Source organism: Megalopta genalis, chromosome 11 (assembly GCF_051020955.1).
Source record: "Megalopta genalis isolate 19385.01 chromosome 11, iyMegGena1_principal, whole genome shotgun sequence".
NCBI classification, from domain to species: Eukaryota; Metazoa; Arthropoda; class Insecta; order Hymenoptera; family Halictidae; genus Megalopta; species Megalopta genalis.
This window is the reverse complement of record NC_135023.1, coordinates 10,010,662-10,036,914: the sequence shown is the minus strand read 5'-3', so window position 1 is coordinate 10,036,914 and position 26,253 is coordinate 10,010,662. Positions and strand designations below refer to the sequence as shown.

General features: G+C 32.0%; 8 protein-coding genes across 18 annotated transcripts; 5 read left to right on the top strand and 3 right to left on the bottom strand.

Annotated features, from left to right (window-relative positions):
• Positions 1-170: 170 nt before the first annotated feature.
• LOC117226303 (uncharacterized) lies at positions 171-6,982 on the bottom strand. Of its 2 annotated transcripts, none has more exons than XM_033480511.2 (8): positions 6,636-6,982; positions 6,290-6,332; positions 5,937-6,067; positions 1,249-5,859; positions 1,013-1,179; positions 724-928; positions 521-652; positions 171-451 (listed from the first exon to the last, which is right to left on the bottom strand). In XM_033480511.2, coding segments are annotated over exons 1-8 (5,424 nt in total). In that variant the 5' UTR covers positions 6,638-6,982; the 3' UTR covers positions 171-318. The 2 variants fall into 2 exon arrangements, with proteins under 2 accessions (XP_033336402.2, XP_033336403.2); XM_033480512.2 differs by having other exon boundaries at positions 5,937-6,014.
• On the top strand, positions 2,175-9,676 carry Herp (Homocysteine-induced endoplasmic reticulum protein). 2 transcript variants are annotated; one of them, XM_033480519.2, is made up of 4 exons: positions 2,175-2,201; positions 8,007-8,389; positions 8,467-8,802; positions 8,887-9,676. In XM_033480519.2, the coding sequence occupies exons 1-4, from the start codon at positions 2,190-2,192 to the stop codon at positions 9,170-9,172; spliced, it is 1,017 nt and encodes a 338-aa protein (XP_033336410.1). In that variant the 5' UTR covers positions 2,175-2,189; the 3' UTR covers positions 9,173-9,676. The 2 variants fall into 2 exon arrangements, with proteins under 2 accessions (XP_033336410.1, XP_033336408.1); XM_033480517.2 differs by lacking the exon at positions 2,175-2,201 and adding an exon at positions 7,182-7,678.
• A 426-nt stretch (positions 9,677-10,102) lies between these two features.
• Coq8 (ubiquinone biosynthesis protein COQ8, mitochondrial) lies at positions 10,103-13,852 on the top strand. 2 transcript variants are annotated; one of them, XM_033480481.2, is made up of 12 exons: positions 10,103-10,496; positions 10,917-11,126; positions 11,276-11,803; positions 11,872-12,091; positions 12,166-12,290; positions 12,356-12,440; positions 12,514-12,629; positions 12,707-12,869; positions 12,926-13,128; positions 13,189-13,341; positions 13,422-13,522; positions 13,591-13,852. In XM_033480481.2, exons 2-12 carry the CDS (start codon positions 10,935-10,937, stop codon positions 13,763-13,765), a joined length of 2,061 nt encoding a protein of 686 aa, XP_033336372.2. In that variant the 5' UTR covers positions 10,103-10,496; positions 10,917-10,934; the 3' UTR covers positions 13,766-13,852. The 2 variants fall into 2 exon arrangements, with proteins under 2 accessions (XP_033336372.2, XP_033336373.2); XM_033480482.2 differs by lacking the exon at positions 10,103-10,496 and adding an exon at positions 10,766-10,783.
• A 142-nt stretch (positions 13,853-13,994) lies between these two features.
• LOC117226300 (gamma-glutamylcyclotransferase) lies at positions 13,995-15,340 on the top strand. Of its 2 annotated transcripts, none has more exons than XM_033480507.2 (4): positions 13,995-14,371; positions 14,435-14,733; positions 14,803-14,902; positions 15,061-15,340. In XM_033480507.2, exons 1-4 carry the CDS (start codon positions 14,267-14,269, stop codon positions 15,073-15,075), a joined length of 519 nt encoding a protein of 172 aa, XP_033336398.1. In that variant the 5' UTR covers positions 13,995-14,266; the 3' UTR covers positions 15,076-15,340. The 2 variants fall into 2 exon arrangements, with proteins under 2 accessions (XP_033336398.1, XP_033336397.1); XM_033480506.2 differs by having other exon boundaries at positions 14,803-14,907.
• On the bottom strand, positions 14,929-18,480 carry LeuRS-m (Leucyl-tRNA synthetase, mitochondrial). The gene is made up of 8 exons (XM_033480477.2): positions 18,256-18,480; positions 17,820-18,027; positions 17,366-17,759; positions 16,404-17,287; positions 15,983-16,339; positions 15,654-15,894; positions 15,342-15,579; positions 14,929-15,218 (listed from the first exon to the last, which is right to left on the bottom strand). Exons 1-8 carry the CDS (start codon positions 18,364-18,366, stop codon positions 15,009-15,011), a joined length of 2,643 nt encoding a protein of 880 aa, XP_033336368.2. The 5' UTR covers positions 18,367-18,480; the 3' UTR covers positions 14,929-15,008.
• A 75-nt stretch (positions 18,481-18,555) lies between these two features.
• Positions 18,556-20,003, top strand: RpL13 (ribosomal protein L13). Of its 2 annotated transcripts, none has more exons than XM_033480500.2 (4): positions 18,556-18,690; positions 19,130-19,279; positions 19,358-19,607; positions 19,678-20,003. In XM_033480500.2, exons 2-4 carry the CDS (start codon positions 19,137-19,139, stop codon positions 19,942-19,944), a joined length of 660 nt encoding a protein of 219 aa, XP_033336391.1. In that variant the 5' UTR covers positions 18,556-18,690; positions 19,130-19,136; the 3' UTR covers positions 19,945-20,003. The 2 variants fall into 2 exon arrangements, with proteins under 2 accessions (XP_033336391.1, XP_033336392.1); XM_033480501.2 differs by lacking the exon at positions 18,556-18,690 and adding an exon at positions 18,697-18,835.
• A 15-nt stretch (positions 20,004-20,018) lies between these two features.
• On the bottom strand, positions 20,019-25,867 carry LOC117226299 (dual specificity protein phosphatase 3). Of its 6 annotated transcripts, none has more exons than XR_013034363.1 (7): positions 25,390-25,607; positions 25,097-25,284; positions 24,785-25,008; positions 24,481-24,709; positions 23,823-23,973; positions 22,436-23,729; positions 20,019-22,047 (listed from the first exon to the last, which is right to left on the bottom strand). XR_013034363.1 is itself a non-coding variant. In XM_033480503.2 (5 exons), exons 1-4 carry the CDS (start codon positions 25,417-25,419, stop codon positions 24,498-24,500), a joined length of 654 nt encoding a protein of 217 aa, XP_033336394.2. In that variant the 5' UTR covers positions 25,420-25,607; the 3' UTR covers positions 20,019-23,973; positions 24,481-24,497. The 6 variants fall into 6 exon arrangements, 3 of the variants coding, with proteins under 3 accessions (XP_033336394.2, XP_033336395.1, XP_033336393.2); XR_004491754.2 differs by having other exon boundaries at positions 20,019-21,047; XR_004491753.2 differs by having other exon boundaries at positions 20,019-23,729.
• Positions 20,289-24,974, top strand: LOC117226290 (kinesin-like protein KIF23). Its single transcript, XM_033480479.2, has 14 exons — positions 20,289-20,402; positions 20,613-21,188; positions 21,272-21,442; positions 21,527-21,725; positions 21,797-21,935; positions 22,010-22,209; positions 22,284-22,388; positions 22,454-22,539; positions 22,614-22,744; positions 22,811-23,019; positions 23,082-23,228; positions 23,289-23,438; positions 23,502-23,738; positions 23,810-24,974. The coding sequence occupies exons 1-14, from the start codon at positions 20,392-20,394 to the stop codon at positions 23,999-24,001; spliced, it is 2,553 nt and encodes an 850-aa protein (XP_033336370.2). The 5' UTR covers positions 20,289-20,391; the 3' UTR covers positions 24,002-24,974.
• Positions 25,868-26,253: the final 386 nt, after the last annotated feature.

Genomic DNA, 26,253 nt, shown 5'->3' with positions numbered 1-26,253 from the left:
CTAAAGTAATCTGCAAGGAACCGTCCCTAATTGTAAGACAATTGACCTATATATTTCTTTTTTACTCCGTAAAAATTTGAAGAATTTTAAAGACGATGTATATGAAACCTTACTTGAGCAATAAAGAATAGTCTATGATCTTCTGACCAATATATTAAATCTACAAGTAGTTTGTTCGAAAATTATAAAATATTTTATTATGCAGTCCAACTGCAATAACATAATGATATTAAAATAATATAATAAAATTAACGCGTTCCTCAAGTTACGAATATTTTCCGTTCAATTATTGCATTTACAATTATTGCAGCAGGCACATTAGTATGGCACTTTAGTTGGAGCATCACACACCTCCATCAAGTATATATAATCTCGCACATCATTGATGAACCTTCTCAAAAAATTATGATCCTTTTTTATATTCTTCAGTAACTTTTTAATTACTTCCTCTCTGTAAAATAATAAGGTCATAATAAATAAATTTTCAATACGGCTTAAAAAGCAGAATTTATTAACAGACCTCACAGAGCCTGATGAGCCTGATAAAAATTGTACACTGATATCCTCAGATTCAATGTTTTCAAATGGTTTAAGAATCACTGTTACCCTCAATATAATATCCATCTTTTTAGTAAGAGAAACAAAAGATACACTGGAACAGAGGAAAAGATAGATGTTACATCCAGCATGGAATGTGTCAATAAATTTTGTTTAATTAATTACCTATCCCGCGTTATGTCCATTAAATTTCTATCTTTCAATCGGTCCAGTTCAAACATGAATTCCATGGCTAGTTTTACTTCCTTTGATACATGATCCAACATTAATAGAATATCATTAACACTTTTATACAAATCAATTAATTTTCTGACGTCTATTTTTTCTAAAATTAGCTTGTGAACTATACTTATTAAATCGCCCGCATCATCTAATAAAAATTGTTTGTTAATAGGATATTATTACTTGTTCCTTAAGAAATATTTATCACAATACTGTCCTACTATGAGCTCACCTGCCAAACGAGAAATCATCTTAACATCTTTAATAAATTGACTACCTAAGACATCATCATAATCATCTCTCAAATATATTACTAATAATAGAGAACAAGACATAAATCCTGCTATGAACATTTTCTTCTCAATATTTTCATGGTATATTTCCCAAATAATATTATCACTGCAAAAAGAAATACAAAAATTGTTATATTTTTTTGTAAAACTATTTCAACGTTTTCATTTAATATACCTTTCAGCACAAGCACGTAGTTCCTTCAATAATGAAGAAAATGGATCTAGTTCAATTGTGACATCTTTATCTACAAGAGAAGTTTGTGGATCAATTTCTTCCAACTCTATTTCCATTGTAATTTTGTGTAATTTAAGTTCATCACTTTGAAGATGATTTTCTTCAGTGTAAGCTTTACAAAGATCTTTATCCACGACAGACTGTTCCATAGTTTCATTCTCTATATTAGAATTACTGTGCGTATCTTCATTTCGAGATGGACTGATAACATTAATTGTTGTGGAAATTATCTGGCTATTATTCATTGTTGACGAGGAACATTCCAAATCTTTAACTATTGTGCTAGGACTACCGCCATGTAATAGTCGAAAATGTGACGTTTCTAGACTATTTTGCTTTCCAGATTCATTTACAACTTCTTGCAGATCAAGTTTTTGAGTTTCTCTGCATTTAGTTACTCCAGGTAAACCCTCAATAATGTTTAAAGATGAGACAATTTCTTTTTCTGTTTCAACCTCCTGGCCGTAATTAGTATTCACAGATACATCTTCAACAGAGTTATCTAAGCAAAGAAACGACGGTGGCTTAATTGACTCCAATTGCTCTACAGTTCTATCAAAGAATGTGCTACAATTTTCGAATGAAGCTTGAGTCTGGAAACTATTTACATCTTGAACATCGTGACTCGTTCCCAAATTCTTACTATGTTCATTACTAGTATTTGGGAAAGAATGATCGATGCTTAATGGTTTTATAGTGTAAGTTCTTCGAGGATGTGGTAAAATATCTTGTGAGTGTTCATGTGACAAGAATGTTCCTTGACTAACATCTGGCATTACAGTGCATAGGAAATCATTTGATGCAGTGTTAAGTGTAGCACAAGCTGACCCTGTGTTATCTTTATTTAAAGCTGAAGCACAAATATCTTGCATCAACGAATCATGCATAGCCGTGTGAGTTTCAATATTTACTAGATTTGGAAGTTCACTTGAAGTAGGTTCCTTGATAATTTTATCTTCCGAGTTTTCTGATTTATTTATTGTGCAATTCTTTTCTTTTGACGATTCACTTGAATTTAACAAAGAGGGAACTACTAAAATAGTAATATCTTTTAGGACATTATCAGATGTAGTAATTTGATTTAAGGAATTTCTAGAAGAAGTTCTGTTGTCAACCTTTTCAGGTAGTATTGTTTGTCTAACCTCCGACAAATTCGTAACAGCATCAGTTCTTTCAGGAATATTGTGTAAAGGTGGTACAGCAACTTCTTCAGACTTTTGAATATTTGTGTCACAATACTCCACTCTTTCTTCAGACACATTCATTTGATTTAGAAAAGGTACCACAGCTGTGACTGCCATTAAATTATCGCCAACTATTTTGTTTTTATCTGATTCCATATTCAAATCACATGAATGCATTTGAAGCACATCCACTGATGCATCATGGCAAATAGTAGATGTTTTATCATTGTTATGTCTTACTTCTTGCAAATCATATGTGACTTTGATACGTGCTTCGGATGATGCGTCTCTTTGCAAACTGCATAATTTAGTTTGAACTGCAACAGTCATTTCCATTGAAACATCCTTGAAATTTTTGGTATGCTCCCTGCATAATGTTCCTTTTTGCACAGTACATGGTCTAGTTGGTACTGCAGTTGTCGTATCTATTGATACATTATTGTGATTTTTATTAGACGTCGCGTATGGTTCTTCTTCTTGTAAATTATGTGATTCAATAGGTACTGCAACAGTCATTTCCATTGAAACATCTTTGAAATTTTTAGTATGCTCCATGTATGGTGAGTCTTGTTGCAAACTGCATAATATAGTAGGTACTGCAGTCGTCATCTCCATCGAAACATCCTTCAAAATTTTGGTGCGCCCCGCGAGGAATGTTTCTTTTTGCAAATTGCATGGTATGGTTGGTACTGTAGTTGTCATCTCCATCGAAACATCCTTCAAATTATTAGTACATCCCGCGAATAATGTTTCGTTTTGCAGATTGCATGGTATGGTTGGTGCTGTGCTTGTCATCTGCACTGAAACATCATTGTAATTTTTGTTGGCCTTCGCGTTTGAATCTGCTTGCTGCAAATTACATGGTTTAGTAGGTACAACAGCAGTAATTTCCATTGAAACATCCTTGAAATTTTTGGTGCACTCTGCGTATGGTGTGTCTTGTTGCAAACTGCATAATTTAGTAGGTACTGCAGTCGTCATCTCCATCGTAACATCCGTCAAATTTTTGGTACGCTCCACGAGTAATGTTCCTTTTTGCAAATTGCATGATATGGTTGGTACTATAGTTGTCACCTCCATAGAAACATCATTGTAATTTTTGTTGGCCATCGCGTTTGATTCTACTTGCTGCAAATTGTATGGTTTAGTAGGTACAACAGCAGTAATTTCCATTGAAACATCCTTGAAATTTTTGGTGCACTCCACGTATGGTGTGTCTTGTTGCAAACTGCATAATTTAGTAGGTACTGCAGTCGTCATCTCCATCGTAACATCCGTCAAATTTTTGGTACGCTCCACGAGTAATGTTCCTTTTTGCAAATTGCATGATATGGTTGGTACTATAGTTGTCACCTCCATAGAAACATCATTGTAATTTTTGTTGGCCATCGCGTTTGATTCTACTTGCTGCAAATTGTATGGTTTAGTAGGTACAACAGCAGTAATTTCCATTGAAACATCCTTGAAATTTTTGGTGCACTCCACGTATGGTGTGTCTTGTTGCAAACTGCATAATTTAGTAGGTACTGCTGTCGTCATCTCCATCGAAACATCCTTCAAATTTTTGGTGCACTCTGCGTATGGTGTGTCTTGTTGCAAACTGCATAATTTAGTAGGTACTGCAGTCGTCATCTCCATCGTAACATCCGTCAAATTTTTGGTACGCTCCACGAGTAATGTTCCTTTTTGCAAATTGCATGATATGGTTGGTACTATAGTTGTCACCTCCATTGAAACATCATTGTAATTTTTGTTGGCCATCGGGTTTGATTCTACTTGCTGCAAATTGTATGGTTTAGTAGGTACAACAGCAGTAATTTCCATTGAAACATCCTTGAAATTTTTGATGCACTCCGCGTATGGTGTGTCTTGTTGCAAATTGCATAATTTAGTAGGTACTGCAGTCGTCATCTCCATCGAAACATCCTTCAAATTTTTGGTACGCTCCGCGAATAATGTTTCTTTTTGTAAATTGCATGGTATGGTTGGTACTGTAGTCGTCATCTCCATCGAAACATCCTTCAAATTATTAGTACGTCCCACGAATAATGTTTCGCTTTGCAAATTACATGGTATGTTTGATGCTGTGCTTGTCAGCTCCATTGAAACATCATTGTAATTTTTGTTGGCCATCGCGTTTGATTCTACTTGCTGCAAATTGTATGGTTTAGTAGGTACAACAGCAGTAATTTCCATTGAAACATCCTTGAAATTTTTGGTGCACTCCACGTATGGTGTGTCTTGTTGCAAACTGCATAATTTAGTAGGTACTGCTGTCGTCATCTCCACCGAAACATCCTTCAAATTTTTGGTGCACTCTGCGTATGGTGTGTCTTGTTGCAAACTGCATAATTTAGTAGGTACTGCAGTCGTCATCTCCATCGTAACATCCGTCAAATTTTTGGTACGCTCCACGAGTAATGTTCCTTTTTGCAAATTGCATGATATGGTTGGTACTATAGTTGTCACCTCCATTGAAACATCATTGTAATTTTTGTTGGCCATCGGGTTTGATTCTACTTGCTGCAAATTGTATGGTTTAGTAGGTACAACAGCAGTAATTTCCATTGAAACATCCTTGAAATTTTTGGTGCACTCCGTGTATGGTGTGTCTTGTTGCAAACTGCATAATTTAGTAGGTACTGCTGTCGTCATCTCCATCGAAACATCCTTCAAATTTTTGGTACGCTCCGCGAATAATGTTTCTTTTTGCAAATTACATGGTATAGTTGGTACTGTAGTTGTCATCTCCATTGAAACATCATTGCAATTTTTTTGGGGCTCTGCGTATGATGTTTCTCTTTGTAAATTACATAGTCCAGTAATTAATGCAGCAGCCATCTCTTTTGGGACATCATTGAAATTTCGAGTATCCTGTTGATACATATTGGTTTCTTGCAAAGTATATGGTTTAGTAGATACTACTGTAGTAATTTCCATGGAATCATCATTAGTATTTCCAGGAAGAACAGCATGTTCATTTATCTGTGCTGTTATATTACAATTAATTATTGAGGATGCATCTAGCAACATTCCTTTCTTAGTTGGCTGTTTGTATGTTGATTCTGTTTTCCTGGATATACTTCTACAAACTTCTTCATGATCTATTGCAATCAGACTTTCTTGAATTATTTCATCACGAGTGAAACATATTCTAGTGTCCGTAATGGCAAGTTTATCAACAGTTTGAGAATTACTATACCTTACTTCATTATAATGATCTGTTCTAATTTCTACATTTGTTTTACACACATTTCCAACATCACATTCTTTGTTAGGAATGCATAGTACATTAAGATTACTTATATCATGTTCTTCGTACGTATTATTCCACACAGTGCCTTGCTCCAACGAATTACAGAATTCTCTGCACAATGAATAACAGAATTAACACTTCCAGAAATTTTCAGGAAACAAAATTTGCAAACAAAGAATGAAACTCACTTCACATGTTTTGTTTCTGCAAAGCTGACACGTCGTTTAAGCTTTGTTGTAGTTGCTGGACTACTTTCAGTAGATAAACTAGTGACATTTAAATTCTGTAATGGCTGTCGTGGTTTAGAAGGCTTAAGAATCTATATACAATATGAAAATAATAATAAAAACTGTAATTGCCAATAAACAAAAAAAGACTGGTGTTAAAGTTAATCATATAAAATTAAGTGATTTATCTTGAATCAGTTAATACGCAACGCAATCATCGTGCAATGTACATAAAGCAAAACCAATAGTAAACAACATTCATGTTCATTAATTATGTATATAGGTACATAAGTTTACAACATTAGTGTACTTACAGAAGATCGCCTTGAGCTACTCCTAGTCTTTCTGATGGGAGCCCTAAAAATATAAAGTACCACACTTAAATTTCAAATTCAAGTATATAAAGATCTCTTAACACTATTAAGATTCATAATTATTATTTCGTATAGTAGCAGATTGTAACTAAATCTATCCATAATTCAATTTAAATCCGTAAACAGTGTTAATATGTTATTGTGGTATATCGAGATTCAAATTTTGTACAGTTCTATTCCAGTCGTTTGAACACTTTTTTATATTTGTCATATTCCGTCACAATTGGAAACATATAACACATGTGCTTAAACAGAATTATAATAAAACAAATGACGCTGTACTTACATTTCATTACATATATCTAATGAATCCAATTCAAATTCAAACTGAATTTATAAGATCGTTGCCATTGCCAACAATTCCTACCAACCACAGCAACCACACCACTATTCGCGCCAACGCCAAACCAACGCCAAACTGAAGCCATCTGTCTCGTCGACTTTAGAATATTCTAAGGTCTATATCTAAACGCCATCTACAACTACCCTCATGCATAGTTTTCAAAAATATTTCATGAACTTTAATACATATACATACATATATTAGAGACGAAACTCTTATCTGAATGTTCTATGTACCTATCTCTAAATTACATATTCTTTGAGAAACACTCATTGAGTACTTTTAAGAGTTTGAACGACAAAAATTAATGTTTCCGTCAGATATCGCCTATATGACATTTAAACTACTTATAGACGCGTGCGCACTGAAAAGTAGTTAATGAAAAATACTAAAGTTTCCTTTCTATAAAATTGCTCCGTTTAAGCTTGTCAATATGGTGGCGGCTTAAATAGATCGAACAGAAGAAATTGTACATGAAAATGGGGTTTTATCGTACCATAAATAAATCGTAATCTACAACCAATGATAAGTCGCCAAATATGTGATTTCATTTAGTGACGCTTATAAAAATATATCGAGGATTAAATACTCGTTTGTGTTTTCACGTAGATCTTCTGTATTATTGTCGAACCAGCCTCCACTTGAAGTTTAAATAAATAAATATATACATGGTGTTGGTGTAGATCAGCAGACAGATCTAACAAATAAAAAGACGCATCGTATGAATCTTCGAAACCACAGTACATAATATCAATTGGCCTCGGTATCATCGTTAATTAATACTCTTCAAATAATTGACAGTGGACGTCCAGCTGACCAAAAGAAACCGTAATAGTTAAAGTTCTATAATAATGGAAGGCACCACAGTAAAACTAATAATAAAAACACCGAATCAGCAAATTAAAGATCAAGTTGTTAATTGTGATATCGAATGGACCATCGGCCGATTAAAAGAATATCTGTCCGAAGTTTATCCTTGCAAGCCAGTGAGTCTCATTGCTTGTATTAATGAATTCGATCGTGTGAAATTTTGTGAAAGTCCATCTAATTGTCGGTGAAAGCAAAATGTATGTTTGCTGTCGTAGATCAAGGAATACGTTAATATCCTCGAACTTTTCTGTTTTTGACATTTCCCAATGGAAACATTTCTAACATCATATCATTTTATCAGATAACGATGTAGTTTTATTTGTAAGTCTTTTAAGACTTTATTATATCAATAATGAAGTCTGCTCCATAATTCTGCTTATTCATGTCTTTAAATTCTATTAATTGTATATTATTCGCACAATGATAAGTGATTGTCATTCACAGGAAAAAGCAAGTCAAAAACTGATATATTCTGGCCAATTGTTAAATGACTCCACATGCTTGAAAGATGTTCTGAGGCAATGTGATGGACAAGAAGATCAAGCTTACACTGTTCATTTAGTTTGTGCTTCTCAAAAAATAATGCCAGAACAGAATAAAGAGAGCACAAGCAGTATAGCTTCTTCTACAAGAAATGTAATGGAATACGCAAGATTAAATAATGCAAATAGTGTACAAAATCTGGCTCAAAATATTAACAATTTCACTATACAACACAGTCCTACACAATTGTATACTACACAGCAATATTTCGATCCAAGGAATAGTCAACAGATGACTTGGATGCAACAGGCATATACACATTATTTTACTCAGTACATGCAATTGTAAGCAAACTCCTGCTTTTGTTTCCTTATTAAATATTAATAGTAGCTAGTAATAAAATATTATTTTGGTCTTATAGAATGGCAGCACAAGGAATCCCATTACAAACTAGCATTCCATATGTACAACAAATGAATGTCAATACCAATGATAGTGATCAAAATCCATATGGAAATAATACCAATAATAATAACAATAATAACAATGTAGGTGATGAACAACAACAACCTGCAGCCCAAGATGTTGACATTATTGGTGGAAACAATGGTGCTGAAGAGGATGGTGCATTTAACATAGATTGGCTAGATTTCTCTTATACTCTGTCCAGAATAATTGTTCTCTTCAGTCTTTTATATTTTTACTCATCTCCACTAAGATTCCTTGTTGTCATATTTCTTGGTTTTACAATGTACCTGTAAGTTTATATATCCTATATTCACAATTCACATCAATAATATGTACAACTTGAAAAAAAATTAATGGATCCAATGATTTACAGATATCAAGGTGGTTTCTTCCGAATGCAACTCGTTTTTTTGCCAGAAAATAATAATGGTCGAGTAGACAGAATAGATAACAATAATCAAGTATTGCAAAACGAAGCTGCTGCTCCCCAGCCTGTAGCGCAACAACCAAATGGTCCAGTACCAACAGTACAAACAGAAGCTATGACAAACGCGAATGAAGAACACGAAGAAGAGAGACCAGGAGTCTTAGCTTTTACTTGGACTTTTTTCCGTACATTTTTCGCATCTATAATTCCAGATCAACCGAATGTTATATAATATGTCGAGAGCTTACAGCTTCTTACACTCGTTTCTCTTGTAAAGTTAATTTTCTTGTTAAAAAAATTTTCAGAACATGACACTGGTCCCATAGTGGTGGTCTCCCCAGTATAATATTAACACTTTACCTACCGGACGTTTATTAATAGAGTTTTCAATGAATATGCTATATCAAAAAGCAACATAGAAATTTCTCTTTAAAAATTAATCCCGAAAGATGTAATAAGATTACGTTATTAGGAGGGATTTATTGTTTTGCGTTAAAAATTGTTATTGTTAATAAAAAATCCTTAACCATGAATCGTAGATTCCTGAAAACTATTACATAATCACTGGTAGGTAATGTGTTAAAAATGAAATTAACACTGTTAGGAATTCTATAAGTGACTTTTGTAGAACACCATTTTAAGAAAGTTGTATGAAATTTTCAAGCATAAGGCTCTTGTATACAATAATACATATAGTAATAATAAGTATACATATTATATATATGCTTCAAGCAAACAGCATTTTTATATAGATATTTTCATTGATATATGTGAATCTGCAAGTGCAACATCGATTCTCTGAGACTACCCCCAATGTTTATGCATCAAATGATCAAACAATCAACAATTATTCTGCAGCAGGTGACTTTAGCTTCAATTCAATGAAAGATTTTTGACGATCGCCTCAAAGTGTTTGGAATTTGTTATATAATAAACTTTCTGTTTTTATAGTTATATAAAGATACAACGACAACAAAAATATGTACTGTGTATATAAATAAATTATTGTAGAGCTTATAAGGTACTGATATAAACATCAAAAAAGATAATAGTCAAATTTAAAGCTTGCCAAGTTTTGTTTATAGATTGTTACAGCAATAAGTATGTTATGATGCAATGATTATTTCTGTGATTTTTAATGTGGGTGAATTTGCGGATGCACCTTGTACAATGTATTAAATCTTTGAGCCCCGCTCGAAACATATATATGTACATACACACATATATGTTTACATATATGTATATATATATATATACATACGTATATTACAATTATAAATAATAAGTTATACATATATATGTATAAATAATATATTAATTAAAGGTGTACTTAAATTGTAGAATTTCTGTAATTTCTTAAATAGTGGTGAAACCATTACTAATAAATCGTACATATAAAGCGATGAAAAATAAACGATTTAAAAAAAATCATTTTTTGATACTATGAACATTCTACGAAATTAAGACTTTTTAAGTAGAGACCATACAAGATAGATATGTACATAAACTTATGAAATCTTGGTATATAGATTACATTATACGATCGTGATATAGAGGTTGGTTGAAACGCACATGTATTTTGAAAATAAATTAGTAATATATAATTTTTTAACGAGTTACATGACAGGTATCGTTACATAAATTTATTGTTGCAAGAAAAATACATTAAATTGGAATATAAAACTATTAAAAGAATTAGAAATGTCACTCCATTTGATTATAACCTTATTTGCGATTTTCAAGGTTGCATTTATTTTAGATCTCATACATATGCATACATGCAGATACCGTCATTCATACTTAAATATGTACGAAGTTTCCAGATTTTTAACGCTCCTTATAAGTATATTGACTCAACTTACTCTATAAGTGATGAACGAAAATAATAACTTGGAAATAACATCAAGAAAATAATAATAATATTTTATGCATATTTTAAAACTTGTCATAACTAATTTTAAACGTATACTTTGTAGGTAGATTAAATCACAGAGATGTCTCAACCTTGGATATCTGATCTCATTGGTGTCCTGAAAGGAGCTAGGGCGGTAACTAATGCCATTATAAAACACCAAGAAGATGCAGTTAAACGTACAGTACAAACATCGAGTTTGAAAACTGCTGCAGAAAAATGTACAACAGAGTGTATAAAAAAATTCAAAAACATAGAACCAAGTAAGGTTCCTGTAAGTTTCTGCTACTTATTTTAATTTAAAAATATAAAACTAATCTCAAAAGAAATTATTACATTAATCCTTAGCAATTAATAATTGTGTAAAGTGTTAACTTCTTAAGTAAAAAATGAAGTTTTTTTTTATTGTACTTTTTTATACAGGAACAAGTAGCAGGGGAGCTCAAAGAAGTGGTTGAACGATTAAATGTTGTTGAAAAAGGTTTAATGGAATTTGTTAAAATAAAATCTAACAAAATGATCGGTACGTCTTCAGATCCCTATGATTCCACACCAATCCAAAAAACTAAGCTATATGCTTACAATATTGCAAAAGATCCTAAAGAAGTATCAATTGAGCCTGACATAATAAACGAGAAGCAAAATATTACGTCTGCAAGTACAACTAATACACAAGAGAAACAAGATAGACCTACAATAAGAAAATATACAACAGTAAAGGAAAAAATAGAAACAATGACTAAGTTAGAGAACAAGATACCCATGATTGAGCTTTCAGATAAAGATAAAGAAATTTTAAGAAGATTGGAATTGGAACATGAAAAGAATAAAACATATGATACTCCAAAAGAAAATACTATAAAAGAAATTGATTCTGAAATAAAACAAGAATCTCTGAAGGTAGTTCCAGAGAAACCACAAGTTAGACCATCTGTGAAACCAAAGCAAACTGTAGGTTTCTATCTTACATAATATTTATATATCAAATTGACATTGATAAATCAATTTTTATGCTGTAGCTTTCACCTAATGCAAAAGCTCAGAAAGTTCCATCTACTAGATTCCAGAGAATGATGAGCTTTGGTACATTAGGAATTGGTCTTGGTGTTGGTACAGTTGCAGAATACACACGTAGAACACTTGGGTTAAAAACACAAAGCCTTGGTGAGACATTTGATAATATGTTTCTTACAAAGGCAAATGCTGAAAGAATAGTTTCAACTTTATGTAAAGTAAGAGGTAAATATTGGTAATACAATTACTGCAATTTTTTGGTGATGAAAGAGTTTATATTTTGTATGGGCCAACAACAGGTGCAGCATTAAAGATAGGACAAATTTTAAGCATTCAAGATGAAACCATTATAAGTCCCGAATTACAGAAGATTTTTGAAAGAGTTAGACAGAGTGCTGACTTCATGCCAGCATGGCAAGTTGAGGTATTTCATTTGCGTAAATTACATTATTTAACATCAACTTTGATGTATGAATTTTCTGCTTTCAGAAAGTATTAGCTGCTGAACTTGGGCACGATTGGAGGAATAAATTAGCTACCTTTGAAGAGAAACCATTTGCTGCAGCATCTATTGGTACAATACTTTTGTTAATTGATAAATGATTTAAAAGAATGCTTCAGTTGCTAATGATATTGGATAATTCCAGGTCAGGTTCATCATGGTACTTTATTAAATGGTCAAGATGTAGCAATTAAAATTCAATATCCTGGTGTAGCTATGGGAATTCAAAGCGATGTTGAAAACTTAGTAGGCTTAATGAAGGTATTGCAGATAATATTCTATTTCCACTCTTTCACTTTTCACCAAAGTGATGATGAAAGGAAAAAATTTTATTGTAGGTTTGGAATATTTTTCCGAAAGGCATGTTCATAGACAATTTAGTAGAAGTTGCGAATCGAGAACTTGCATGGGAAGTAGATTATATACGCGAAGCAGAATGTACAAAAAGATACAAGAAACTCATGGAATCTTACAAGGATTATTGTGTTCCAGGAGTAATAGGTATAAATTTAAATGATTTTCTTAGGCACGAAATAATTGCCCACTTTCCTATTCAGATGGATTATCGACGAGTCAAGTTTTTACAACGGAAATGGTAGAAGGTATTCCAGTAGATAAGTGTGTCAGTTTGGATATGGAAACAAGAGAACATATTTGTAGACTGATAATGAGTTTATGCCTTAAAGAATTATTTGTCTTCCGATATATGCAAACAGATCCAAACTGGTCAAATTTCTTTTACAATACTTATACTAGACAGGTATGTAATATGATATTCTGTAAAAATCTATATAAGTAACTATTTTTATGTAATTTTCAGTTAGTTTTACTAGATTTTGGAGCCTGTAGAGAGTACGAAAAATTATTTATGGATAAATATATTAGAATAATTTATGCTGCCAGTGAAGGTGATCGTAATACAATTCTAAATTTATCTAGAGAAATGGGATTTCTTACTGGATATGAATCTAAAGTAATCATTTCTTAATATCTCTAATTCTGTACACATTGAAACTTGTTAGCTCACATAAATTTTTGTTGCACTGATTTCAGATTATGGAAGAAGCTCATGTAGATGCAGTAATGGTTCTAGGACAAGTGTTTGATAAGAAACATAAATATTACGATTTTGGGGGACAAGATGTGACTAATCGGTAAAAATGACTAATCTCAATTATTTCTAATAGAAAATACTTAAAATAAACATGTTAATTTATTTCAGAATCCAATCATTGGTTCCAACCATTTTAGATAACAGACTTTGTCCTCCACCAGAAGAAATATATAGCTTGCATAGAAAATTATCAGGAATTTTCTTATTATGCGCCAAGTTACAAGTTAAAATAAATTGCCGTGATATGTTTCGTGAAGTGTATGATAATTACAAGTTTGGTTAACCTAATTACTGTGTAAATAACAATTCTACATTATAAATGAATTAAATATGTATATATAAATGTAGAAGTAAAAGCTGAGCTTTGTAATTAATGTTTTCTGTTATAACCTTGCTGATAACATGACCTTTCTAAATTCTGATGTTTTCGTATTGTGCACTTTTATACTATCCTGTATAATAAAATTGTTTAAAAAATGTATTTAATAATGTATTATTATGTATATGATTATTAGTCGATATATTTCTAACAAAGAAACGGATCACGAAATTGCAGATACTATACACCAATCGCTTCCTTTTGACGTAAAATTTATCATAACTGAAAAAGTCATTATCGAAATTTTCATACGGCTACAATATTTCCAATATAGTTACTATTCTGGCCATGCCTTACCGTAGTATACATATATTGATAAGCAAAGAAATCTTAACCTCTTTATCAGCGTACGTGAATCATTAAATTATTTCTGATAGGTCCTGTCGTTAAAATCAACCGGAAAAAATGTCCAACAAATTTTTATATTTCGCGTATGGAAGTAACATGTTAACAAAAAGAATACACATTAATAATCCAACGGCAGAACGCAAAAACATTGGCCTTCTAAAGGTACTCAAAATGCAAGAATGTACACAAATTAAGTAATTATAATTTAATTCTGAATTATATCAGAATTTCAGATTGGACTTCTTAAGGCATTCGAGAAGATGGGGTGGATGTAGTGCAACAATTGTTCCAACAGAAAATTATAATGTGTGGGGTGTAATTTGGGAATTACATGAATGCAACATGGCCACATTAGACTGCCAAGAAGGTGTTGCAAATAAAGTATATTTTCCTCTAATGGTTGATGTCGAAACACCTGATGGTCAAATCTTAAACTGCAGAGTATACCAGCAGTGTGACAGTCCAGATGAACATGTAAAACTACGACTACTACCAAGTCATAGAAGACCTTCCCCATTATACATGTATGTTGCATTTATATGATTATGCAAGTTTTATGTAATCAATATGTATATTGTTTTCTTTCACTATAGAAAAACAATATTAGAAGGTGCAAAAGAAAATAAGATACCAGCTGAATATATCAAGTTTCTGGAAATTATACCACATAACAATTACTCTGGAAAATGTGAGGTTAAGTAAGAACAATTTCTCACTAATGCTATTCATAACTCTATTTACATCATTCATATCGTTACATACACAGTATATTCACATTACTTACTCTAATTTAATAGATTCAAGTTGTTGCAGCATTCTTTTCTAAAACAATATCTACTTCTGTATCGTAGCCTACCTTTGAATGAAAGTTAGTTCGTGCGATCGTTTTATCTTTCAAATGCTGTTTAATTTCTGGATCGTTTGTTACTACATCAAGGACTTCCTCAGCTGACATTTTATCCAATTGGTATTTGGGTACTTTGAACATTTTTATGCGTTTAGAGTTTATCTAATTGTAAAAGATGATGCATTTATATAGCTACTCTTATTGTACATGTAGTGTTTATATCACAAATATTGTAGCAATGTTCTCGAAATAATTAATATAATAAATACGTGTAGTTGAACTTACCAACGTTGCTATCACCATGTTGTAATTCATATCGATTTCTGGCCAAGTTTGCTCCATTACATCTTTATCTAAGTTAACTTCGTTTTCGCTTATTAGATGATGTTTAACCGAGCAAAAGCCTGCCCATAATTCTGAGGCAAAGTGTGGTACTATTGGTGCAAGCATTATAATTTGGACAGCTAATGCACGTTCGAATTCACGACTTTTCTTCATACAATCCAAACATACCTTTCGTAAACTTAAAAATTGGAAACAAAAAAGAATAAGTGGTTGTCTATTGACTATGTCTTCAAAATAATTTGAAATAAGCACCTATTTGTAAGTCCTTGCATTCTTGATATCGCAACACTCAGTTGCTGAGATTCGGTCATGTTATATGTTACGGATTTTAAGAAATAATTTCGACTATCAAACATATATGCATCGTGCTGTTGAAATTTAGGATCGGTCGGTTTTGTTTGCAGTTCTTCCAGGCTGACATTGTTACGGTAATCCATAAAACTTTTCATGCTATTCCATAAACGATTTTGCCAGTTCATTATTCCGCGACAGCCTAAAATATAGAAATATATGTATAATATATTGTGGTACACTAAATACAAATGTTCTACACTTAATTATCTCCTGAACTATTTATTTACTATCATGACTCCAGTGTCTGCTTGAGGTTGGTGCTACATCCGCTAATATTAACAACCTGGTTACATCAATGCCGTATTCATTTAATAATTCAAGAGGATCAACGCCATTGTGCTTCGATTTAGACATTTTTTCCCAAGCAACAATTACAGGTTTATAGGTATTTTTTTCCACCGTTAGCTTGCCTTGCGTTTCTACTTCATTAGGTTTTAAATACTTTAGTGTATCCTTCTGTCGGTAAGTTTGACCCATTACCATGCCCTGAACAAGTAATTGCTTAAACGGTTCTGGACTTGGTATTAATCCTTCCGAATGTAAGAAATGGCTTATAAATCTGGCATAATATAAATGCAATACAGCTGCAAAAATAATATTTATAATTCAAAATCTTTTTTGTATTCTGAGTCACATGAAATTGCTTACCATGTTCTTTTCCACCAATGTACAGATCAACGGGAAATATAGTTTTTACTTTATCAACAGAAAACATTTCTTTAGTATTTTTTGGATCAATGTATCTCAAAAAATACCATGAACTATCGACAAAAGTATCCATTGTATCTGATTCTCTAATTGCTTGTTTACCACATTTCGGGCATGAAGTACTTAACCAGTCTTTAACATCCGATAAAGTAGACCTTTTATTCGAGAACGAAAATGTTATTTTTGGTAAGACAACAGGAAGTTGATCGCGTGGCACTGGTTGAATGCCACACTTCGAGCAATGAATAATCGGTATTGGTGTGCCCCAATATCTTTGCCTAGATATTGGCCAATCTTGGAGTCTTGAACTAACTGGATACCCACCAATGTTCCATTTTTTAGCTTTGGATACCACTTCCAATATTTTTTGCTGCTGTTGTTCATAACTTCTTATCGAATGTCGTAGAAACTCGATTCCAACTGCTTCAGAAAAGTGATAATCATCCATTGAAGCTGAAGGTATTCCAATATAAGTTTCTCTGAAAGGTTGAAATTTCACTTTATCTGTTACATATACTTGTAACTCTTCCCCATTGAATGGATTCAGTACTTTAGCATCCATGATTTGAATTCCCTCTTGTACTTCTGTACAATATTCGGGATAGTTTAATAAACTTTTCGGAGAGATTGCAATAAATTTCGCATATTCAATGAATTCTGGATTCTCTGTCCAGACATTTAATGTCTTTGGAAAATTTGGAATATTTGACATCAATTGCAATTCAAAACTAATGCCATTACATTTACCAATCCAGTTTTGCTGTATTTTTTTTACATCTCCCCATCCTTTTAATATTGGATCATTTAAACCCTCTAGCAGTGGTCTAATAAAAAATATATAATTAACATTACCATATTAAGTATTATAATGTATTATAGGAAATATATATTTATGGTCTTACTTAGCAAATGATGTAGTTCTAATAAACCATTGGTTTAATAATTTCTTTTCCACTTTAGCTCCAGATCTCCAAGAACAACCATTTTCATCAACTTGTTCTTCAGCTAACACAGTTTCATCAACAGGATCCCAATTGACAAATCCATCCTTCTGATAAATTAAACCTCTTTCATATAGTTTCAAAAACAACTCCTGTGTCCATCTATAATATTCTGGATCACATGTTGTAAATTCTCTATCCCAATCAAATCCATAATTTAACAAGCTCAATTGATTTCGCATTTTAGTTATATTATCATATGTCCATTCAGTAGGATCTAATTGTTTTTCATATGCTGCATTCTCAGCAGGTAAACCAAATGCATCCCAACCCATTGGATGAAGAACATTGTATCCTAAGACACGTTGTAAGTTCAGTTAATCAATTAATTGAACTTTTAATGTAGAAATCTTACCTTTCATTTTATAAAAACGTGTAATGGCATCACTTATTGTATAAACTCTTACATGACCCATATGCAATAATCCAGAAGGATAAGGAAACATTGATAATACATAAAATCTTTTTTTTTCATTATTTGTTTCTTCATATTTAAATAAATTAATCTTATCCCTCCAATATGTCTCAATGTTTTTCCTGGTTACAGATGTAAGATGCTCAAACTAGAATAATTTAATACTTCTAATTATATTTATATGTACATTAAAAATTATTAACACTTTGAGTACCAAAAACTAACAGACTTCTTAATTACTATTTTTAATCATCTTTTTGTTAAATATTTAAGTAATCATTAGTTATCGAGCATTCTTTCAGAAATATTAAATAACCGTCAATTGGTAAACTGTTAATATCAAATGTTATACTTTCTTATAAAATGAAATTGATACCGTGAATGAATTAACGCCGGTGGATTTACATCGAGCAATGATATGTTTAAAACGTAGATAATTCTTAAAATATGGTACTAGATTTTGTCGAGATACATCTGCAAACATCATTATTAAGCTTCAATGCCTAATTATTTATAAAAATTCCGTTTCAATATATTTACATGTAACTAAAAACACACTATAATTGAACCATGGAAGCTGCCATATTGGATCACTACTCCAAACAACGTACATTCTGTACGTAATAATTTTTAATTAAAAGTATTGTTATGATGAATTTTTATTTTAGAATAAATATTTTTATAAATTAACTTAGATCTAAAGGGAAGTAATATCTTATTTTATCTTATTTCTTCTAACGTCTCAAAAAAAATGCAACTTCCGTTTCGTTGAATTGATTCCTTTTCTGGTGTGCACCGTATAAACAACTTCGTGAGTAAAGTTTCAGGATTGAAATCAAATTAAATATTCCACATCTTAAATTATTACTTCACGTAACCATAAAAATACCAATACAGTTTGTGTTTTCGGCTGTGATTAAACAATATAATTGACATTATAGAGTGTATTAAGTATTGTAAGTTTTTGACATTAATTGAGAGGTTAAGTTCCAGTATGTTTTTTACCGAAGACAACAAAGTTGATATTTTTGAACATAAAACAAGATATAGAATGATTATCTTTATGCAAAGTAACATTAAACTTTGAAATATTTTATAAATAAAAAATCGAGTGATATGTTTGCAACTCATAGCAATAATATACTCCTAACCTATCATAATAATGAATGTATCATGATTTACATTATTAGACATTTAAATAACATTGAAAGTTTTAGAAATATATCCTGACATATTTATATCTATTTTAGCTCAACCATGGGTAAGAGAAATAATATGATCCCTAATGGGCATTTCCATAAGGATTGGCAAAGGTTTGTGAAAACTTGGTTCAATCAGCCAGCTAGAAAATTTCGTCGTAAACAAAGTCGTGTGAAGAAAGCTCGTTCAGTTGCACCAAGGTAATAATCTGTCCTTAATGGTTTGAGTATATAGTGTATTTATAACTTATTTACTTATGATTTTAATTATTTGTGTAGACCTGTCAAGCTTTTGAGACCTATTGTTCATTGCCCAACATTCCGTTATCACACAAAAGTTAGGGCAGGCAAAGGTTTTACCTTAGCTGAAATTAAAGCAAGTGGTCTGAACAAACGATTTGCTAGGACCATTGGAATTGCAGTAGATCCTAGAAGACGAAATAAGTCGGTGGAATCTTTGCAAGCAAATGCTCAAAGATTGAAGGAGTATAAGTCCAAATTGATTCTTTTCCCATTAAACGAAAAGAAAGTAAGTATGGCTGTAAATAGTTGATGTCTCTAATGAAACAAATTAATATATACATTATCTGTATCATTAGCCAAAGAAGGGTGACGCAACTGAAGAAGAAATGAAAACAGCCACTCAAGTTAAGGGAGAAATTATGCCAATACGACATCAAGCACCAGCTAAGGCAAAGGCTCGCACAATTTCTGAAGAAGAGAAGAAGTTCTCTGCATATGTTACTTTGCGTAAAGCTAGAGCTGATGCTAGATTAGTTGGAGTTCGCGCAAAGCGTGTAAAAGAAGCTGCAGAAAATCCGGACGATGTAACAAAGGTTGCCAAGGACAAGAAGCCCAAGAAATAATCTTAACTATCGCATCTTTGTATAAATATAAAAAATAAATTCTCAATTGAGGAAAGCAATACCATCTATGCATATACTTTGTACTCATTTATTTGTTTCATCATCTTTTGAATCATTAAAAGAATCTGTCTATCAGTTTTTAATCATTTCCAATGCTTTATACTAATTTACAATTTTTTAAACATATGTACATATTCAGATTTTCTACGTACTGCACACCAATCACATTGTTTGGTGGCTAGTTGCTTGACAATAGAAACTTTTCATATTTGTACATTGGTAACACTAGATCATGCTATTTCACGCCATTTTGTATTTAGATTTGAATTTCGAACGTTGTGACTTTGTGACAACAACGGTTTACGGCTCGTCATCTGTGACCATTAAAAGAAGGAAGATTGTAATATAATCCTTGTTATAATTGTTGTTAAATATAATTAAAGCAAAATGAAATCCTCGTAAGTCTCAAATTTAATACATAATTTATAAGAAAAAATTCTAATGAATTTTGTAAACGCTAATATAATTCCGTTGGTGTAAAGAGAAATTCGATTGTTGATGTTTTATGTTTTAATTAAACATATTCAGATGTTATATCTTTGCAAAACATAAAATTCTTTCATTTCGTGAATTCTACGGATATATGTTGACAATGTTAATTATTATAGGCGTGTAAAACCACCGGGTTCTGCTCGGAAACCAATAAACCGACCGAAAGGCAACAATATGTTATCTAAGGATCCAGTGCAAGTTTACTGCCGTTTAAGGCCAATGCAGTATGCTACAGATGTATCATGTATGAAAGTTTTATCAGATACAACTATAGCTATCAATCCACCAGAATCAGCAATTAATTTTCGTAATTGTAGCAACAAAGAAATTCAAACAACATTCAGTTGTGTATTCACACCAGGTGCTACACAAAAGGAACTCTTTAATGTTGTGGCTCTCCCATTAGTTGAGAATGTTATTCGTGGTAGAAATAGTCTTCTGTTTACTTATGGTGTAACAGGAAGTGGTAAAACATACACAATGACTGGTGAACCACACGATGCTGGTATCATGCCACGTTGTCTTGATGTAATTTTTAATAGTATTGGTAACTATCAAACAAAAAAATTTGTTTTTAAACCAGATAAATTAAATGGTTTCGATATACAAAATGAAGCTGATGCAATGCTAGATAGACAAAGTGAGCTCCATGCAGGAATTATGTCTCATAGAAATGGAAAATCAAACAAAGTGTAAGTAGAATACGTAAAAAAAAATACGTAAAAATATATAGTCAATTATAATGTCTTTACTCATATATGGAATTTTTTATTAGGAAGAAGGCTGAAAGTGATGGAGATAGTAATCCAATGATAGTTCGTGAAGTTGATGAATCACAGGTGGTATCAGTGGATCAAGACAATGCTTATGCAGTCTTTGTTACATATGTTGAAATATATAATAACAGTGTATATGATTTATTAGAGGATGACGATATTAGAGCCAAGTATGTTTATAAACTTAGAATACTTAAAAAAACTTAATGTATTTACCTATATATAGTGTGTTAATATCTTGAAACAATTTATAGGACATTACAGAGTAAAATAGTCAGAGAGGATGGAAACAAAAATATGTATGTACATGCTGTGACAGAAATTGAAGTAAAAAGTGCTGAAGAAGCATTTGAGGTCTTTAACCGTGGTCAAAGAAGAAGGAGAGTAGCTCATACTGCTCTTAATGCAGAATCAAGCAGGTCGCACAGTGTCTTCACTGTTCGTCTTGTACAAGTAAGATTCTTAATTCTTTTGTCTTCTATACTGTTAATATTAATAAATAATACAGGTAAATCTTTCTATAGGCACCATTAGATTGCGAAGGTGAGCAAGTTATACAAGACAAACGCGTAGTGTGTATTACACAACTATCTTTAGTAGATCTGGCTGGTAGTGAAAGAACAAATAGAACCAAGAATACAGGACAACGTTTAAGAGAAGCAGGTAATCTTCTTTCAAGTATATTTACTGCAGTTCCAAGACATTCCTTAAAAATGACTGACTATTGTCTTTCTTAGGTAATATTAATAATTCTTTGATGACTCTTCGATCGTGTCTGGAAATTTTAAGAGAAAATCAAATTCAAGGTACAAATAAAATTGTACCCTATAGAGATTCAAAGTTAACTCATTTGTTTAAGAATTACTTTGATGGAGAAGGACAAGTGAGGATGATTGTGTGTGTTAATCCAAGGGCGAATGATTTTGACGAAACAATTGTATGTAAAGAATTAATTACATGAAAATATAATTATGTAATTGTACTCTTACTTTTACGTTAATATATTTATAGCAAGTTATGAAGTTCGCGGAAATGACTCAAGAAGTTCAAGTAGCTAGACCAACAATTACTAAAATAGATCTTGGTTTTACTCCAGGAAGAAGACAGGCAAATAAGGTAAGGCATGAACTTTGAAAGAACATAAAGACATAAGTTTCACTTACAAAAAAATGGTCAAATAGTTATTTAAGGAGGCACGTGGTAAACTCGAGAAGGAAGGTCATCCTGAAGCTGCTGAGTTGGAAGTTGATATTGGTCTTGTATACAGGTATGTAGTTGTTCTCCAATTTATTCCAGTTTTGTTTCCTGGATGTCATTGATTATAAACAGACTTTATTACAGTTTGGGTGGTCCATTTCCCGAATTAGAAGTTACTTCTCCATGCAACGATCAAATAATTACTAATCTGATGCACTTTTTGGAACAGCGTATAAGCAAACGGAACCTATTACGTGCCGATCTACACAAAAAACGTAAACCTTTATTTTTTAATAGAACCTAAGTTCTAGATCCAATATTTCAATCATCATTTTCTACAGAGAACGACCTTAGAAAAACTTTAATGACAATGGAACAGGAGCACATAAATTTAAAAATTGAAAATGCAACTTTGAAAGCAGCTACTTTGCAACAGAAAAAGAAGGTGTCTGCATTGGAAGGTCATTTGTGTAAAAGTGAAGAACAAATAGATAGTTTGCTTCGAAAACTAAATCATGCGAATGATACGATCCGTAGTTTACAGCAAGAGGTAGATATGGAATGCATGTTAGTATCTGTTCTTCTTAATCTTAGTGCTTAATGTAATTTTAGTTAAAAGATCGAGACATGGCACTAAACCAACGATTAATAGATAAGCAGAGGGTAAAACAAAAGTATAACACCAAAATCCAAGTAGAAACTGATAAAATGAACAAGGAATTAGAAATAAAATTACGTCAGCAACGCGAACATTTACAGGTAATAAAGTAAAGTGTATGTTAACTGGAACCACATGCTTACTATTTTCTATCTTTCCAGAATCAAATGAAAGATAAAGAAAATAAATTGAGACTGGTGAAGCAGATTTTAGTCGATGACAATGGTATTAATTCTATACCCGTTACACCAAAAGCTACAGCTACAAATTTGGAGGCAAATGCAAGAACAACTGATGGTCGATCACGAAGGGTCAGCTTTCTTTACTTCTTTCCTTTTTTCTTAAGAACCTAGATTGAAAAAACTTGTTTGCAGGATAAGGTAACTGTTTCAAATCCGAGGCATAGACGTTCACAAAGTGCTGATAGATGGGTTGATCATAGACCAGGAGCACTGGTTCCTTTGGGAACAGTTCTGCAACCATTAATGCGAAGGAGACGCAGCGTTTCAAGACTTGCAGATCCAAAGGAGATTACCGATGGAGCATCGCGATACTGTCTCGTTGCGCAAGAACACGATACGGATGGCGAACTTGAAACCAAACTGTATAAGGTGATTAATTTTTAAATTCATTAGTTACAATAAGATAATCGAACATACGATAATGTATTAAATTATGTTAGGGAGACATATTACCAACTAGCGGAGGTGGAGCGCAAGTGGTATTTAATGACATGGAATGCTTAAAGCAACTGTCGCCAAAAGCGAGAAAACGCAGTGGTCCCGCAGATTTAGATATAAATGAAGTAGGCACGCCAAATCATTCCTCCACGCTTGTGGAGACTCACTGTAAAAGGCCACGAGTGATTAATTAATCAATCTAGAAATAATATTTAATACTACGAAATTCAAAGTTTTCTGCATCATGGTAGTAATTTAATAATTTATTAAATAATACAAATCATCAAACAAAACAACAATATATAAGAAGGTATATAATATTTCGCATATAATACTGTACAAGTAAAAACTGATTATGGATATGCCGATATTTCTTTTTATATATATTTTTATATAAATTTTAAACTACTTTTTTTGTGGTTTGTAAATAATAAACATAGATCGAATTAACATCGTAATTAATTTAAATTGTAGCAATTACATGAAAAAATGAGTTGTTCTTGACGATTTATTAACAAAAATTTGTCTTGCGGTATGTAATATTGAAATATTTTAAATAACTTAAACTAAAATTTTGAATATGCTATTAAAATCTTTTTATGAAACATTTAAATATAAACATGCTGCACACTCTTACGTGCATGTTTGTAAACGTAATCTAAGTAACCCTTACAAGTTTTAGGAAGATTTTTAGTGTTTTTGCGTTCTCAAACGTTGCCTTCTCAGTTGATTATCTAAGTGCGCTAATTGTTGAAGGAAGCCATTGTTGGGTTCTATGTAGCGATTTTTACGGACTGTTGTAATAGCATCAACAGCCAGCATTTCTTTCTTTATCATTAGATATGCTAAGACACAAGTTGCACTTCGAGACATTCCTACCATGCAATGCACGAAGGCTTTGCCTGTGAAAATATTGTAGAATGTTAGATGATGCATTTCTGATTATTTATACATATAAAGATAAGTATAGGGATTACCTCCTGTAGAAATAGCTTCATCAATGAAGTCTGCAGCAGTATAAAAGTATTTACTAATATCTGTAGTGAATAAATCTGCGAGAGGTAAACCAATATACTTAATTGTTATATCTTTATAATAATTTGCACCTGTGTTCACAAATCCAAATCTGTTTCCTTCTGCACAATTAAGTAAATGTGTTATACCCAACATTTCAAGATACTTTTTGTTCTTTGCTGTCTCTCTGTAAAATATTAAATATAAATCATCATTTGTAAGAAGTCATTCAAAGTATGACAGAAATAACATTAGAAATAACATAAAATATTTACGCATCACCAATGTATATCCCTGGATATACTTCATCACAATCAAGGATCTGTTGAAGACGGCAATATTCAGGATCATCTTTAATAGGATCAAGACCTGGATTAGGTTTAGTCTCAGGTCGTGTTTTACGTAAAGTTTTTAGTAGCAGATTTCGGGTGGTTTCACCTCCAGGTAACTCCTCCTGAAAGTCCTGGCAACAAGAATATTGTTAGATAATACAATAGTATTATTTTAGTGCATATTTTATATAATAATATAAATATTAAGCAATATGTTTATATATTTGAAAGATTACCCGATCCCTGTCTCTCCATGTGCTACGCATCTTGTATAGCGAAAGAGCTTAAAAACAACCCAGAAAAGAGGACAGCATTGTTGGTCGCGCATATTTATTTTTAAATGTTCTTACGAAATGTTACATCCTCGAAACACGTTATCTTGTATCGCGAGACGTAAAAAAATGCTCACGAAACAGTAGTAATTTTCGACGTTTAAAGTTTCGATAATACTATTTATAATATAAACTTACATTTTCATGTTTACTCTCCATCGATAGAGGTTATTTACGGAATATTTGCAAATTTAATTAGACAGAGTAATTGCAAACAATTGTATGAGATGTTTATACTTGTAGCAAGTAGAAATCAGATTATGACGCATCCATTATATCATAAGTATCTGTTAATTCAAATGCACTTCGTTTATATATACATACATATCAATCGAGTTTGTCATACACATAGATAGGATTCTGATTCAGGTCAATTGAAATACATTCGCACATGTGATGTTTTATTATGTACATATGTACATATCATGGAGCATTCTCATGCATATATAGAAATGTAAAATTTTAGCAGCAATCATGGACCTAAGTGTAACTCCTTTTATTATTCTAAACATATACATGTCAAGAATCTGTTAATAATCTTTAAATGCAGTCTTTATCAATAAAATAAGTAAAATTTAAAGATAAGATTCACAAAGGAGATAATTCTTCCTTACTGAAGAAGTTTTAATTACTTTCTAATCAAATATCTTCAGTTTTATCATTAATTTTATATTGTGATTATAGAAAATCGGTTATTTCGGGGTCATACATATCGTGTATCAGGCAATACAATTTCTTATGCATACAATACATACATAATTCGATGAA